This window comes from Lissotriton vulgaris, chromosome 5 (assembly GCF_964263255.1).
Source record: "Lissotriton vulgaris chromosome 5, aLisVul1.2, whole genome shotgun sequence".
NCBI classification, from domain to species: Eukaryota; Metazoa; Chordata; class Amphibia; order Caudata; family Salamandridae; genus Lissotriton; species Lissotriton vulgaris.
In genome coordinates, this window is record NC_141693.1 from 1,771,131,118 (window position 1) to 1,771,148,998 (window position 17,881).

Genomic DNA, 17,881 nt, shown 5'->3' on the forward strand with positions numbered 1-17,881 from the left:
CGAAGGCGCAGGAGGGTAAACTCAGCCCGGTTGTTGTAGTGGGCTTTCAATTTTCCTCTCACCGCCGTTAACGGTCGGAGGGTCACCCTAGAGGGGTTTGACTTGTGCGCCTGTTCCAGAGCAGCGAGTTCCGTCTCTAGGGCTTCCCTCTCTTTCCTCCGAAGCATGTTAAGATTCGCTTTGAGGGCGAGGCATGTACCCCGTATCGAGGCCTTGCATGCGTCCCATGTAGTATACACTGATGTATCAGAGGGTGGGTTAAGAGCAAAAAAACTCTCCCATAGCCCTTCGCAACTCCTTACAAGACAACTCATCCCGCACTAACGCTGCTGGGAAGTACCATTTCCGCCAACCGCCCCCCCCCCCCCCCCCCCCCCCCCCCACGGACCAATGCAACCCATGAACTACCAGGCTATGGTCAGATACGGAGAGTGGGAAAACCCTAGCCATTCGGACATCCCCCCTGAGGGCCTGGCTAATAAAAATATGGTCTATACGAGAGTACGAGCGGTGGACATGTGAGAAAAATGTGTAATCCTTGGCCTGGGGATATAAGAAGTGCCAGCTGTCCACCAATCCCAAATCGCCTATTTGCCGCTGCGTTTCTTCTGAAAAGACCCCAGAGTCTGCCCTGCGCGCCCCCGAGCTATCAAGATCCCTGTCCCACACCATATTGAAGTCCCCTAATAGGAACAAATGCCCTTCTATAAAGTCCCCCATCTTGTCCATCAGGCATTGTAAAAAACCATTTTGTCCAGCATTAGGGGCATAAACCACCACAAACGTACATTGTCGGCCATATAATGACCCCTTCACCATTAACCAACGACCCTCCTTATCACTACTCACCCCCAGGGGTTGAAAATGGAGAGACGCCCGGAACATGAGGGCCACCCCTCTATGTTTGGTGGATGCTGACGCCCTGTAAATAAGGGGGAAATGTCTATGTCGGAGCCTTAGTTCATCTTTCCTAGCTAAGTGGGTTTCCTGGAGGGCAACTACATCAAGATGGTGATCAGACAGGTACTTCCAGAGTTTCTGACGCTTTTGCGGGGAATTGAGACCCTTCACATTCCAGGTACCTATACTAACAGGCATAATGATGGTGGGCAACTCTGCTCTGTGTGCTTGGTAGAAGGATCAGAGCCCAGTCCCCGGTCACCTCCCTGGGCCCGACCCACCCCCCAACTACCTCCTCCAATCCTCAGATCCCCCCCTCCCCCCAGCAATTCCACATCATCGGACCTCTCAAATCCAGGTAGACAAGATGTCCGGCAAAGCACCGTACATTGAGAACAATCAGATAAAGACACCAAGAACAATGTCCCAAGTACCCCCTGCTCATGGGGAATAGTACACACCCCTTTCCAAAGTTCCCGACAGCCCCTCCCCATGCAAACATCAGAAAATGTATACTCCACATTAAGGCTCAAGATAGCGATCGCAATGAAGAACATCACCCACGTAAACAATACCTCACACACACAGTTTTCGGTCACCACCACTCTTCCCTCCCCCTTCGCCCCACACCCCAACCCCCCCTGTACCCCTTAACCCTGAAGCCCCCCCCCCCCCTTCCACCCCCCCTGCAGCCAAGAACCCAACAAGGCATAACTCAAAACACTGAACCTGAACAGAGTAACCAGCAGTTCCAATGGACCACAGTTCACAAGGCCCTCATCGGACTGGAATCGGGGTGGGGGCACCAACTCCAGGACCCCCAGGGCCACGGTCGGGGTGTCTTCTCCAAAAGTACAATAGTACCCCGGGACCTTAGGGCCAGAGTCCCTCCGGCGCCCAACCTTCATGAAATCGGAGATCACGCTGCTCCAGAGCTTTGTTGGGAATCTGCTACTGTGGCCGAGGCCACCGATGCCACCGCATCCCCTCTTTCCTGCAAGCTGGCAGCGCGATCCGGTCGCCGCCGGTTCGGGGATGAACCAATTCTATGCCAGGAGGAAGACCGGTGTCGTCTCCTCGATGGCGAGGAGCGTGTTGCTTGGGAGGGAGGAACGTCCTCCAGACCCAGAAGGTCCTTTGCCACCTGCAGGGAGCGAATTTGTGCCAGCCTGTTTTGCCACCGGAATATGATACGGAAGGGGTGCCCCCAGGAGGACGAAATGTTGCGTTCCCGCAGGAAGGAGGTTACGGGGCGGAATTCCCTCCGCTTCTGGAGTGTCGACGCCGCCAGATCCTGGTAGAGCTGTGGGCGGTGGTCCCTGAATTGCAAGGAAGTGATGGCTCTAGCCTTTCGCAAGATGCGCTCCTTCACCTGAAAGTCATGCACACACACGAGGATGTCCGGAGGGGGACCCCCTCCCCTTCTAGGCAGGCCGACTCTGTGTACCCTATCCATTTTAATTTCCTGCACATCTTCCTCATCTAGAATCTTTAGGAACAGGGCTTGGACATAGCCACGGAGGTCCCCAGCTTCTCCGTCCCATGGGACCGCCCTAATGCGAATGTTATTCCTCCGGGAACGATTCTCTAAGTCCTCTGTGTGAGCCTGCAGGTCCAAATTCTGTTCAGTAAGATGGATGACGTCCTGTTGTAGTTGGTGCACGTCGTTCGCTACACTCAGATCATGATCCTCCAACGTCGCCACACGTTCACCAATTCCATCTACCTCTCTCCGCACCTCCCGGAGATTCGATGCCAACTGGGCGCGGAGCTCAGAAATGTCCTCTTTAATAGAGGTGAATAGCTCAGTCATAAAGGCCTTGGTAGCGGGCGCTTCATCATCCGACTGCTTGGATGAACCACTGGCCCCGGGGGAGGCCGGCTGCTGCATGGACTTAGAGGTGCCGTCTTTTCCTGGCCTTCCCTTACGAAGCGTGTTAGACATCTTGGGTTTTTGGCTGTGGCGTGGGACCAGGGCCGTCGCTCACTCCCCAAGAATAAGGGGCGCTCAGGTGCAACCCCAGACCTCACTAGATGTCTAGTCTCGGCCCCCTCGTTACTGCCCCACAGTCAGCGGCTGCTCAGCCAAGATGGCGTCGTAAAAGCTTCCCGCCGGGAGGCGCCTTCCAGAATCAATGCAGGCGACCGGCATTCAAGGCCGCAGAATGCGCTGCGCCCGTCCCTGGGACCTCCGCTACTGTAGATCGGGGCCACCAGTCCGGACCCCCCTGCTCCGGCAGTGCTCCCCTGCACTCCTCTCAGGGCTATGTCACGGCCTCCGCTGGAGGAATAGACCAGGCCAGTTCTTCAGGCCGCAAGGTGATGTAGGCCGCACCGCTACTGTGGGCCTTGGTGTGTCTCTGGCCGCCAGACTCCCCAGCCCTCTCTCCTAGGGAACCAAACGCCTCGTCTCAGCTCCAGATGGTAGGCAATTCGTCCAGGGGGCCCGAGTCTCTAACCGCGGAGCTCCGCGGTGTCCTCAAGGCCCGAGTCCGCTCTCACTCCCGACCGGTGCTCTCAGGTCCGGGCCTGCCCCTCGTCACCAGCCGTTTCACGCTGCGGTCAGGGTGCCAGAAATCCCAAAGGTGCTCTGCAGTAGGGTCGTCCCCCTCCTCCAGTGGCTGCAACCAGCACCTCCGATGCCCTCCTCCAATGGCCGCTCTCAGCCTCTCTCAGCTCCGCTGATATCCCGACCACACTCTCCACGTGGTGGGACGGCTTCCAACTCCCCACAACCGACTGTAGTCGAGCGTCCAAAACCGCCAGGCCTTCTTCGATGGTGTGCCACAGAACTGGTGGGCCTTATGGAAAGCAGATGGAACCCGCGGCTCCGCGATTCTTCGACACCATGCCCAGTCGGCGCCGGGTGCCTCCGCACGTCAGGGCCGGCCTCCTGCTCACGCGAGTCCGGTGCTTACAAGGCCGGGAGTCTCCTCTCTCCCAATGGCATTTTCTGGCCTCCTGCTGCCCCGCTGGAGGCGCCGGACCGCTCCACTCGATGTCAGTGGCCTCTGCAAGAGTCTGGAGACCGATCCGCGCCCTGTGGACGATGCTATACAACGCTAAGCTGATCGGGCGCCGGAGGGACTCGAAAGTGCGTCTTACTCCGACGCCATCTTGGCCACGCCCCAATATTGGTATTATTAATTATAATTATAAACATAAGGTGCCTAGTACCGGTAATGATGTGCAATACATCTTTTGAGTAATAGAATGCATTTGCTGCGTACATAAACAGCTAAAAGCAACACATTCACATGCATTTCCTCACCTATCTTCATACACGTTAATCCTTCCGAAAAGAACGTCAAGCGATAATACAGCTTTATGTGGTATCTGGATACACGAGTACGTGTACCTGAAATAACAAACGAAATAACGTTTGAGCGACGATACAATAAATCCAATAACCAAGACCGAGGGTACATGTACCAAAGGGTAATTACGGGAACAGAAAAAACTTCATAAAGAGTGCTCCTACAGTAACAAGTGAGAATATCATAAGCTAATAATATTACAAAACGCATTCATTAATACACGAGTACGTGTACATAAACTATGTATGGGAACAGTAAGTCCATTAAAAAGAACCACGTTAATATCTGTACAAACGCTCACCTGTCTGTTCTCCACAACGTCTCCTCATATATATCCCGGCTTTCGCGTTCGCGTTCTCAATAGGCGCCATATTTAAATGATCGTTCTTGGACAATAAATGTGGGCGCCATGTTGTAAAGTCTCAATCTCTTGTAATCAGTAATTTTATCTACATAGTTGTTCGAATTATATAAAATTAAGTTATTCGTATCAAAATACAGTGTTTCGACAACTGGATATAATATAACCCAAGAATCGATCCTAATATCTTATATTGGACGCACTCCATAAAAATTCCCAATGTTCCCTATAACCTTAGTACAAGCTATATTTAGTAGGTAAAATAGTTTCTTAATGCCCATATTTACACTGCTATCATAAGTCTAACGTTATATTGCAGTGCAGTGTTAGTCATATCTCTCTTATCTAACCATGCACCATGTTCGTGCTCGGTTAAGAATCTTTCCTATAGCAATTCATCTAATATGTCCGCAACATTAACAATCTGACCCTCCAGATTATGAGGGTAAAATTAAAAATATCGTCTGGTGGAAAAATTAGATGACAAACATAACCGGCATAAATATAGTCAATAGCTCATTCGAACCAGTGAGTTCAAAAGTGATTGCCTCGCACTAAGCATCCGAGCCACACAAATTAATCTAAAGAATTGCCGGACTTGTATACCTATATCGCTGTTCCTACACCCTTGTCTCTGTATTCTCGTATTATATATTGAAATAGAGAAAAGTGCACCACTTGTAAAAGTAAATTTTAGGAAATACAGGAGGACAGTTAAAGAGTAACGGAAAGAGTAAAGATATACACTAATATTATTACATCAATATTAACCATATCGCTTCATATAACAGCTGCAGTCTTGTCATATCAAACATTATTATAAAACAGATCAATGTATCATGTAGATATAACACACCAATACAAACTTTTAGGAACCATATCCAGTTCCACATCAAAAAATTATCATAATCATCTGTATACATTCAATATATTGACGGTACCCAGCTACATAATCAATGCAGTGGCCGATTTGCATTCAGAACAAAAATAAATATAAAACATGAGTCAGCATATTAATTACATATCTTTCAAAAGGTTTGTATAGTAGTCAGATAATAAATTAATTACTACATATTGTTCAGTTCATTCGCCTAAGAAATACTGTAACTCAGAGTCCAAATTAGGACCATCTTCAACGGCTCTAAGTTTCATTATCCATCTAGCTTCACTGCGTCTTAATTTGAGTACTCTATTCCCACCACGCATATCCATTGTTACATGTTCAATACCATGATACATAAATTGATGTTTATCCCTTTCATGACAGTTCTGTACAATGTGGGAAGCAATTGGGTATCTAGTATCCCCATTTTTTAATGCACGAAAATGTTCAATCATTCTGTCTTTTAGTCTTCTCACAGTACTCCCCACATAAATCTTTTTACATGTGCAAACAATAACATATACTACAAACGTAGTATCACAGGTAATAATTGACTTAATAGTATATTTACCTGTACTGTTATATTCAAAATCCTGAATCTTTTTGCATGCCCATCTGCATGAGCTACACCTTCCACAGTAATAGAAACCTGTCTGTCTATCTGTTAGCCAGTTATCTTTAGATATCAGTCGTGGATAGCTTTAACTAATAATGTTCGCCAATGTAATTCCCTTTCTAAATGTTAAAGAAGGTCTCTCAGTTAAAAAGGAAGAAATATCCTTGTCATGTTTCAACAGGTGGCAATATTTATCTATAATAGAATATAGTTTGTGACTGCCCATGCCAAAATTCGTAATCAATCTAATCTTAGGAGATTTACACTCTAAACTGTTACTTAATTTATGTTTCAATGTATCAATGCGTTTCATTCGTTTGGCTTTACACATAGCTTGTGTTACTATTTTATTGTTATAACCTCTGTTTCGCAAATCTTTTTGCCATATCTAACAAGTTATGTTCAAAATCTGTGTCCTGTGAGCAATTCCTACGGGCTCTTAACATCTCCCCGTATGGGATTGAATTAATTTGGCTTTTCGGGTGACAACTACCAGCATGTAACAGCGCATTACAGCTGGTTTCTTTACGATACATCCGGCTGCAAAGTCTGTCCCCATCAACAAACAATTCAATGTCCAAAAAGGTAAGTTTACAATTGCTGTAACATGTAGTGAAAGACATTAACTTCATTTGTATTCAAATAATCAAAAAAACTTTATAATTCAGTAGGGGTGCCCCTCCAGATTAGTAGACAATCATCAATATATCGTCCCCAATAATATATATGATCAATCCATTGTGCGCCCCTGGTGCCCCAGATCCACTCCGCCTCAAACCATCCCATAAAGAGATTGGCAAAAGACGGAGCAAATCTGGAGCCCATAGCAGTACCAAGCTTCTGTCTATACCACTTATTTTCAAATAGAAAAATATTATTTTCTAAAACAATCTTAGTCGTTTCCATTATCATTTGTGTATGATCAAAGTATTCTGCAGATCTTTTGTTCAGAAAACTCTCCATTTGTCTCATCCCCAATGTATGATATATTTGAATATAATGAGACTACATCTAATGTAGCAAGGATCATGTCTGATTCCCAGATTACATCATTCATCAGATTTAGAACATGTTTAGTATCATCAATATGAGAAAGAAGTTTCTCCACATAAGGTCTTATAAATACGTCAATACATTGAGAAAGTCTCTCTGTTGGACCACCAATACCAGAAATAATCGGCCTCCCCGGTGGTTTCTCCCTGTTCTTATGTATTTTGGGTAGACAGTACAAACAGGGTGCCTTAGGAAACTCTACACGTAAATACACATACTCATCATATTCTAGTGTACCAATGTCATACCATTGTTTAAGTCTCAAGTTAATCATCTCTGTAACTTGTGAAAGGGGACTCGTTGATTCTCGCAAATAATATTTTTTGTCATTAAGTTGTGATAAAACTTCCTCATTGTAGTCATCTCGGTTCATTATAACAATGTTGCCACCTTTATCAGCCTTGCGTATAATCAATTCCGGATTGGATGACAGATTTTAAGGCCAACCTTTCTTGTTTATTCAGGTTACTTAATTAGGGAAAAAAAGAACATCTATTTTCTTTAGCAATTAAACGGTCTATGTCAACTGCTTTATAGAATGTATCTATCATATTCCCTGCCGATAATTGAGGTATCCATCTTGATTTAGTTTTAAGTCCACTACTGATAGAAGAACTTTGTTTGATTTCTAACTCTTGCAATAAGGTACTCATAGTAATGGGATCTTCCTCGTTCTCTCCGATCGACAGGAGGAGTTTTGTGTCATAAACCTCCTGTATAGTAATGTCACTAGGTAATGTAGTTCTTGGTAAGACACGCCCATGTTCAATAACTTGATTAGAAAAATATTTCTTAAGTTTGAGTAACCTTGCAAATTTATAAACATCTACTTTAGCAGTATACCAATCAATACTCGTAGTCGGACAGAATCCCAAACCTTTTTTAATAGTGAAATAGTGAAACCTTTTTTAATAGTGAAATCATATTATTCGACAGTACATAACATACTGATTATTTCCAGGACCGAGTCCTCATCCCTACTCTTGTTTTCTCTCCTCCTTTTTCCTCTTGTACCTCTCCTTGTCTTTCCCCGCCTGTGTCTCTTGTTTTCTCTATTGGTTCTCGATTCCCCATCCTGAACCGACGTACCTCTTGGAAAAAAGTATTATCCAGAATCTGACCTGTAGTTGTTTCATCCTCATTTTCCCTGGTAGATACACTACTAGAGGAAGAAGGAACCTTTAAGTCCTCTAAGTATTTATTAAGTGCGTTAATGGTACGTTTGGGATTACTTCAATTCTGTACCCCTTTTGTTACCAATCATTGTATATACTCATTTTTCACGTGGATGATCTTTAGATCTTTTTCATTCTTATGGGCATTTTGGTAGCCTCCTGATTTGACTTGACAAGCATCACATATTATTTCGGTGATTTCGTTGATGGGTAATGTAATAACTAGTAATTGGTCGGGTTGATACATGTAATATTGTAAATTTGTTTGGGTTTCAGCCCTGATGAAGTCTGTTGATGCGGAGATTGGCATCAGACGGAACACGTGTTGGCTGAAAGACAATTAAGAATTGGATTGAAGAACAATACCATTAAAAGAGATTGGAATACCAGATTGGTGGATCATTTTTATTACGGATATTCATATTGCAAGAAAAGACATTACTCCTGCACTTGAGCTGAACTGAACATTATACATGGTTGGCGTACATCTAAGGATTCCGAGGTCTACAAATTAGCCATTGAATATCAAAGGGGACAATTTTTGTTGCTACTAGTAAAAATAAATTCAAGAAAGGAAAATGTGTACTTACGGTGACAAGCCCCTCTACATGTTGTTGTGGTTTCTGTAGAGCAATGTTGATATTTGCATGTTATTTATTTGTTTTGTTTGCAGGGAGTTGGGCCGTCAGCGCAGCGTGATTGAGCTGGACACGCCTAGTGTGACAGCAGAGCAGGTAGCAGCCGTTGAAGCTCAGGTGAATGAGAAGATTCGTCAGCATGTTCCTGTCCTTGTCCGCGTCTATTCAGTGGATGACCCTGAAATAGAACAGGTGAGTTTGAAGCGTAATTTAATTTGTGAAACCTAAGGTTGCGCCTACCTGCAGACCTTGGAGTTGACTCTTCTGTTGATAGCTAAGCATAGTGCTGTGAGTCAACATATCGATCTCTTCAAGTCCACATGTTATGATCCCACAGACATCTAGAGGATTGATGTCCAGTGATGTTTGCTTTTGAACTTCTTGTTGGCTTTCTCTCCAGCACTCTAAAGAGTTTCTGGATTCATAATTCTTTGTTTGCTTATAGGTGCGGAGTCGTGGGTTGCCGGATGATCACACGGGGCCTGTCAGAATCATCGACATTGAAGGCATTGATGCCAATATGTGCTGTGGCACCCATGTCTCTAACTTGAGTGACTTGCAGGTACAGCCTCAGTAATCTGCTCATAATTTTTTTCATATTTGTTAATCTCACATCACATTTTGACTATATTCACAACAGTCACAAATTTGCTTCCTTAGGATTACTTTCACATATACACAGCAAATTTATGAATTTTCAGAATTTGTAAAATAACTTATTGTGTATGCCTGAAATTGCAGCCTTAAGGGGCTATTATAATGTTGGGCGGATCGCCACCGCCCGCATGGCAGTTGCGATCCGCCCGACATCATCTCCCGCCCGCCTCCCATCTCCCCCGCCATATTATGATGGCGGAGGTACCGCGGCGGACGGGAAGACCGTCCGCGCTGCTTTTCCGCCCAGTCGACGAGTCGACCGGGCGGTAAAAGGGTTGAATATGGTGGTAGTGTCTGCTATACACTGCCATCCATATTATCATGTATGCGGGAAGCAGCCATTCCATGGTGGTGGAAAGGCATGAGGTTTTCTCAGTTGGGGGCCCGTTGCGGGCCCCCAGGATGTTGGGGGCGTGGGGGGGCACATGGGGGGTCCCTATGGTAACCCCCTGCATTTAAATGCACAACGCGGCAGGCACCGCGTGGTGCCTGCCACGTTATGCATGCAATTGCACAGTCCCAGCATTGTGGTGGGCTGTGCTGTGTGCACCTCCCACCACAATGCTGTGGATGGGTATGTCACCGCCACCGTGGTGGTGACATCCTAATTGCTGGTGCGGGACCGCCGCACCACAGGCGGCCGGTCCCGTCCGGCCGCCATCCTAATAGGCCCCTTAGTGTTCCATAAATACTTAATGTGTGAAAAATGTATGCTGTGGAATTTCCACGTCCTGACAAATTCATCAAAAAGGCATCTAAGACCAATATGCATTTTCACATTCAACTTAAAAAAAAAAAAAATATATATATATATATATATATATATATATATAATGTGATTTATCAAAAGTTGATTTTACCATGTTTTTTATATATATTTGTTTTTATTTAGAGTTAGCCATGACCATTATACCCATAAAACAAAGGTATTACAAATTAAAGAAACAACCAGGATAGGCATCTTCAAAAAGAAAAAAGAGAGAGATTAAAGAAAACAAAATAAGAGGAAGGTGAAGCGGTTATAGAACAACATGTCTCAGTACTGAGCGACAAAAGTGTTTTACGGCATTTGGGCCTTTAGCCATAGAAATAGGCAGTTCAAATTCATATATCTGGCAAAAAGGTGCCCACCACTCCGGTACCTTAGGAGGAAGAGAGCTTCTCCAGGATGTCACTATATATAGCCGAGCAGTAATATTTATGATTGACATCACTGTTGTTAGCCTGGCGTTACACTCGGTTTTGTGAGCCAACATAATCTCTCTAGTGGATTACTGAAAACCGTGTCCAAGGTGGAATATGGACAGCTGAACCACACCCAACCAAACGTCCTGCCAACTAGTGAACATATGGACGATATGTGCCGGCAGTCCGCACTTAGGAATGTGAGTCTTGGGCTAGTTGCCCATTTAGAGATCCTTTCTGGGGTGTAATAGAGCATACAGATGGTCTTAAATTGCAGAAGTTTTAGGCTGACAGACTGCACAGAAAAATAAATAATTTATAAGGCTCCAGTGATCTCTCGGGTAGAGTATCCGAATTTAGGCCCCTACTCCATGTAGAGGCCAGCAGCAAATAATCATTGGCATGTAAGCGATAATGATCAGATATATTGCTCGGATCAGAGCCTTGCTTGGTGCCAGGTATACCTAAGACAAGGTGCTAGAGTCCTCCAAAATGATATGGTCTTTACACCCACACAGATAACAATCACGTAACTGTAAATACATAAAAAAAACTGATAGGGAAGATCAATGGAGGTCTGGAGGAAAGAAAATTAGCAAACCCCATTATAACCAAACAGCTGTGCAGCAATCTTTACCCCTGTAAGCGCTTCAGGGCGTGCGGGATTCACAGTGAAGGGCAGCAGACGGGTTTTCGTGATTACGGGTTTTATTGCACTCAAAAGATGATCTGAACAAGTCCTTCTTAAAACAGGGGTTCTCCTGGGGGATCTGCTCCTCGACCTTCGCCTTCTTCGGATCTCTAGCAGGGTCGTCCTCCGATGGCCTGTCAGGCTCCGTCGGGTCGGGGTTGCTTCGGGTTCCGTCTTGACCTCGCTTCCTCCCAGGTATCAAAAGAAAACAAACAAAAGGGCACTCGTGAGAGATGTGCTCGGCAATCCGCCGTATCAGGGAAAAGGGGGTGAGGACTCCAAAAACGACGCGTGCTCCCGCTCTACGGTATCAGGGAAGTGGCGTGAGTGGATAGGATTGGTGCTTGTGAAGGGGAGGGGGTGTACCGGGACCCAGGGAAGTTTCACGGGACAGAATTGCCTCCCTTGCGTCCCACCCAACCCCTGAGACGGTTACGCACCTGTACTATCCACGCACCTCCCCCGGGTGAGTGGCTGGGCGACACGTGGGGTCGTTGGCCTCCTGGCGTCTCCAGGTCCGTCAAGGCTCCTCGTCCGCTTCCTGTCGCTTCCTTCGTCTCACTCTCTCGTCGTTCTCTCTCTGCGTCCTCGCTCCAGGTGTACAAACACACCTCGTCCTTTCTCTCTTCCTCTTTTGACGACGGACGTTCGTTCCGTGACTCCTCCCACTCAGCAGCTCCGGGGCAGTTAAAGGGCCAGTCACTATCATCCTCCTGTATCACGGAAAAGTCCTCTCCCGACCCTCGATAGTCCGACTGCTGTGGGATAGAAGAGGGGTTAGTGCAGTCATCGTCCTGAGACAATCTCTCCTGTCCATAGTCCGAACCCGGCACGGGGTGCCAGGCCCCAGGCGCCCCGTTACATACCTCCCGCCTAGGACGCTCACGTTCGGGGAGCGGATGTCTGGACAAGAAATAAGCACCCACGTTATCAGTCCCCTTCTTGTGCCTCACAGTGAAGGAATACGGTTGGAGGGACAGAAACCAGCGCATCACCCGCGCATTATTGGACTTGTTCCTGGCCATCCACAGGAGTGGGGCATGGTCAGTGAACAGGGTAAACGGATGACCTTCCAGGTAGTATGTGAGTTTTTCCATCGCCCACTTAACAGCCAGGCACTCCTTTTCTATTGTGGCATAGCGCAACTCGCGCGGGAACAACTTACGACTAACGTACACTACGGGGTGCTCCCTACCATCCTGGCCTATCTGTGACAGCACAGCCCCAATCCCATATTCAGATGCGTCAGTATGCAGGGTGAATGGTTTCGTGAAATCAGGGGAAGTCAGCACCGGAGTGGAGGTGATTACATGCTTGAGGCGGGAGAAGGCAGCCAACATAGACTCAGTAGGATGGAGGGGCGTGGAAGACTTACCGGGGCGACGCAAGGCGTCCGAAAGGGGTGCAGCTACATGGGAGAACTGGGGTATGAAGCAACGATAATACCCCACCAGACCCAGGAATGCTCTCAGTTGTTTTCTGTTGGCGGGGAAGGGGGTGTCGGCAATCGCTCGGATCTTCTCTATCTGGGGCTCGATAAGCCCATGACCCAATACATAGCCCAAATATTTCACTCTCTGGTAGGCGACCTTGGATTTCTTTGCATTCACCTTCAGACCGGCCTTCTCCAGGGCCAAGAATACCTCATGCAGGTGGCTTAGATGATCCGACCAAGACGGGCTATGAATGACGATGTCGTCGAGGTAGGCCGAGGCAAACTGGGACACGTCTTTCAGCACCGTGTTCATGAGCCGCTGAAAGGTTGCCGGGTCTCCATGCAGGCCAAAGGGTAGGACGGTGAATTAATAATGTCCTTCATGAGTACTGAAGGCCGTTTTTCGTCGATCCTCCTCCCTCAAGGGCACTTGCCAATATCCCTTGGTGAGATCGAGCGTCGTTATATATTGGGCATCCCCTAGACGCTTGATGAGTTCGTCGACTCTAGGGAGTGGGTAGGCATCGAAACAGGATATCTCATTCAGGGCTCGGAAGTCCATACAGAACCTGCGGGATCCATCGGGTTTGAGGATCATTACTATGGGGCTAGACCAATTACTCTTGGACGGGCGAATAACCCCCAGGTCTAGCATGTCCTCCACTTCTTTCTGTATCGCTCTCCTTCTAGATTCGGGCACTCGGTAGGGTCTTATTTTCACCGTTTTCCCAGGAGCTGTGTCGATACTGTGTTCTGCTAGGGTGGTTCTACCTGGTAGGTTGGAGAAGAGCGTGTCATGGTTTAACAACACGGTATGTATATCGTCCTGTTGTTGTTCCGTCAGTTCGTCATTGATCTGTAGTTCCTCTCGGGTGGAGTGTCCAGTTCTTGGGGTAACCACATGTACCTCTGAGGGAGCCGGTCCTAGCCATTTCTTGAGAATATTGATGTGGTAGACCTGCGTCTTGTGTGGCCCCATCTGCAGGCGATAACTGGTGTTCCCGATAGTGCCAACGACTTTGTGGGGGCCTACCCACTCGGCCCGGAACTTCTGGGTAGATGAGGGAAGTAGGATCAAGGCCCAGTCATCTACTCTTAGCCGTCTCCATTTCTTCCCTTTGTCATAATACGTTTTCTGTCGCTGTTGTTGAGTTTCCAGGTGGGAACAGGCCAGGTTTCGCAATTTCCCCAATCTTGACTTCAGACCTTGAGCATACTCTCGGGTGCTAGATGTCTCTTCAGGCAGCTCATTTTCCCAGGCGTCTTTCGTCATTTCCATCAACGATCGCGGTTGTCTCCCATACAATAGCTCAAAGGAGGATACTCCTAGGCTGCTCTGTCGTTGGCCTCGTATGACATATAAAGCCAGGGGCAAGAGGTGGTCCCATTCGGCGCCGCTAACCTCCAGCATTTTCCGCAACGTTGTTTTGAGGGTACGGTTATACCTTTCTACAAGGCCGTCCGTTTGCAGATGATAGGCCGAGGTGCGGATCTGGGTGATGTCGAGGTTTTTACATACTTCTCTCATCAGTTTGGAGACGAAGGGGGTGCCTTGGTCCGTCATGATTTCCTTCGGGAATCCGACTCGACTGAACACCTCGACCATCTTCTCGGCCACTTGTTTGGTGGTGGTGGCAGTTAGGGGGAAGGCCTCAGGAAATCTAGTCGCATGGTCGACCAGGACCAACACATGCTGATACCCCTTTCTCGTCTTTGGGAGGGGGCCAATGATGTCCATGCCAACCCTTTCGAATGGTTTCCCTATGATGGGAAGGGGTTGTAGGGGTACCTGCGGGGGCCGGGTCATGTTTTTCTTCTGACAGATGCTACATTCCTGACAGTACACGGCCGTGTCCTTGTATATGCCTGGCCAGTAGAAATGTCTTAGGATATTTTGTGTGGTCTTTTCCCCTCCCGTGTGTCCCGCTAACAAGTGGCTATGGGCGAAGAAGAGCACTTGACTACGGAAAGGCACGGGTACTAGCAGTTGGGCCTCCTCATTGGGATTTCCTTCCCTGTATAATAGGTCGTTTTTGATGGTAAACCTGGGAAACCTGTCCGGGTCATGCCCTTGTCCCTGATGGGCCTGCTCCCATGCATTCAAAAGAGAGGGGTCGCTTGACTGGGCATATTGGAAGCTCCGGTCTAATAACCATGGTTCCGGGGTGAGCATGGCCGGACAGGGGTCGAGGGGACCGTTCGTTGTACCAAGGTTTCTATCTAGACGGTCTGTGTTGTTCCTAAGCAGCGACAGAAACCGGGGGTTGTCAGTGCCAATGATGAGGTCCTCGGGCAAAGAGGATAGCACTCCCACCCTCACTGTCTGGGTGTCCCCTTTTCTAATCTGTATCGGAATGTTGGCCACGGGGTAGGGACGTACATCACCATGGACACACCTAATGCTTACCATTTGCCTGGGGATATACTGGGACAGAGTGACATGCTGGGTTTGAATCACTGACTGCCTACACCCAGAATCAAGTAAGGCAGAAATGGAGGTCCCGTTTACCCTGACACTTACTCTGTAGGTGCCTCCCATCTCGGCGGAGAAAAGTACAGGCTTTGGAAGGTAGCCAACTTCCATAGGTTCGTCCGGGGGTCTTCTCTTGGGGCAGTGTCTAGCGATATGCCCCCAGTTCCCACAGTCAAAACACTGTGGCCCCGCATTACCGGGAACCATGGGTTGCCAGGGCCTAGGCCTGGATAGTTCTCCTTGTCTTGGCGGTTTCTTCTCTGGTTTGGGGGGGGGGGTCTCGGGGTCTTCTCCTGTTCCCAAGCTGGATTCCGGGGCTGGGCCCGGGCGAAAGAAGAGGCCATGTCGATGGCTTGTGCGGTCGTAAGGTTGTGGTGTTGCCTCAGCCACCTTTGAGTGGGGTAGGGGAGAGCCTCGAGATACTGCTCCAAGTAAATGCGGTCCATAATTTCCTCTTTGGTGCTTACCGTGGGAGTCAGCCACTTGTCAGCAGCCATTCGGAGACGCACGAACAAGGTTCGGGGGTTCTCCCCAGGGGCGCCTCTCTCCTTCCGGAACCGCAGGCGATACGCCTCCGCATCCAAGCCCAGGTGTTCCAGGATTACCTTCTTTACCTCCTGATACGAAGTGTCTCCCGTGGGGTTAGCCACCTGGTAGGCGGACTGTGCTTCCCCCACCAGGAGAGGGGCCAAAAAGAACGGCCATTTCACCACCGGCCATCCGCAGGCCCGGGCGGCGCGCTCAAAATTTAGGAGGAAAGCGTCCGGATCCTCCCCCGGCTGATACTTCTGGAGAGCTATGGCGGCGGACCCATGGGGAATGACTCTCTCAGTAGTGCTGCTGGACTGTACAGGATCCACCCAAGGAGCCGGGTCCCTCGCGGCCAATGCCTCCTTCAGCAAGTCTCTGTTGGCTTGGGCTGCGGTCAGCTGCTGTTCGGCTACCCATCCTAGCCTTTCCTGGCCTTTGGCAAGTTGTTCGAGTACAGATTCCATCTTCTGTTGGCAGACGGCTTCTATGCCCGCATTCTCCACCACTGTAAGCGCTTCAGGGCGTGCGGGATTCACAGTGAAGGGCAGCAGACGGGTTTTGGTGATTACGGGTTTTATTGCACTCAAAAGATGATCTGAACAAGTCCTTCTTAAAACGGGGGTTCTCCTGGGGGATCTGCTCCTCGACCTTCGCCTTCTTCGGATCTCTAGCAGGGTCGTCCTCCGATGGCCTGTCAGGCTCCGTCGGGTCGGGGTTGCTTCGGGTTCCGTCTTGACCTCGCTTCCTCCCAGGTATCAAAAGAAAACAAACAAAAGGGCACTCGTGAGAGATGTGCTCGGCAATCCGCCGTATCAGGGAAAAGGGGGTGAGGACTCCAAAAACCACGCGTGCTCCTGCTCTACGGTATCAGGGAAGTGGCGTGAGTGGATAGGATTGGTGCTTGTGAAGGGGAGGAGGTGTACCGGGACCCAGGGAAGTTTCACGGGACAGAATTGCCTCCCTTGCGTCCCACCCAACCCCTGAGACGGTTACGCACCTGTACTAGCCACGCACCTCCCCCGGGTGAGTGGCTGGGCGACACGTGGGGTCGTTGGCCTCCTGGCGTCTCCAGGTCCGTCAAGGCTCCTCGTCCGCTTCCTGTCGCTTCCTTCGTCTCACTCTCTCGTCGTTCTCACTCTGCGTCCTCGCTCCAGGTGTACAAACACACCTCGTCCTTTCTCTCTTCCTCTTTTGACGACGGACGTTCGTTCCGTGACTCCTCCCACTCAGCAGCTCCGGGGCAGTTAAAGGGCCAGTCACTATCATCCTCCTGTATCACGGAAAAGTCCACTCCCGACCCTCGATAGTCCGACTGCTGCGGGATAGAAGAGGGGTTAGTGCAGTCATCGTCCTGAGACAATCTCTCCTGTACATAGTCCGAACCCGGCACGGGGTGCCAGGCCCCAGGCGCCCCGTTACAACCCCTAAGGTTGCCCAAGCCTTACCCGCTGAATTGTGGAAAATAGAGGGAAATTTGGGATTCGCCCAAAGTGGGGTGTATGCATGTAAGATAAGTAAGGAGTACTTGGAACAAATTTCCCTTCAGATACGAATGATGTCTTTAATTATCTTAAACCGGACCGACTTGAAGTAATTGGAATCTGAAAGTCTATGGAAAAGAACCTGGCATCTGACCCTAATGCAAGTTGATAACTCAGAATAGACAGGTTCAAATTATGATCCATAAGCAGATTCCTGATGCAGCCTCCAAAGCCTGCCCAAAAATAGAGCTTCAAGTCTGGTAGTTGAATGCCCCCCACCCCGGGCTGTATGAGAGCTTCCGTAAGTGGATGGCTCGCCTAGCCCTCTTATAGCCCCACTGGACCTGCCCATAGAACCCTCGAGGCATTTGAAAAATGAATCTGGGACCCGAAACAATATTGCTCAGAAGTGGTATAAACTTTGGTTGAACATTCATTTTTATGATGTTGCAGTGACCTAATATACTAACTGAGAGTCGATTTTA

General features: G+C 48.4%; 1 protein-coding gene across 2 annotated transcripts in view; it reads left to right on the top strand.

The window, feature by feature from the left end:
* The window catches only part of AARSD1 (alanyl-tRNA synthetase domain containing 1), a 213,974-nt gene that overhangs the window by 60,202 nt on the left and 135,891 nt on the right, over positions 1-17,881 (top strand). For both annotated transcript variants that reach the window (XM_086924063.1, XM_086924064.1), the window contains exons 5-6: positions 8,979-9,135; positions 9,389-9,505. In XM_086924063.1, the coding sequence (XP_086780189.1) occupies positions 8,979-9,135; positions 9,389-9,505 (274 nt within the window). The remainder of the gene's footprint in view (positions 1-8,978; positions 9,136-9,388; positions 9,506-17,881) is intronic.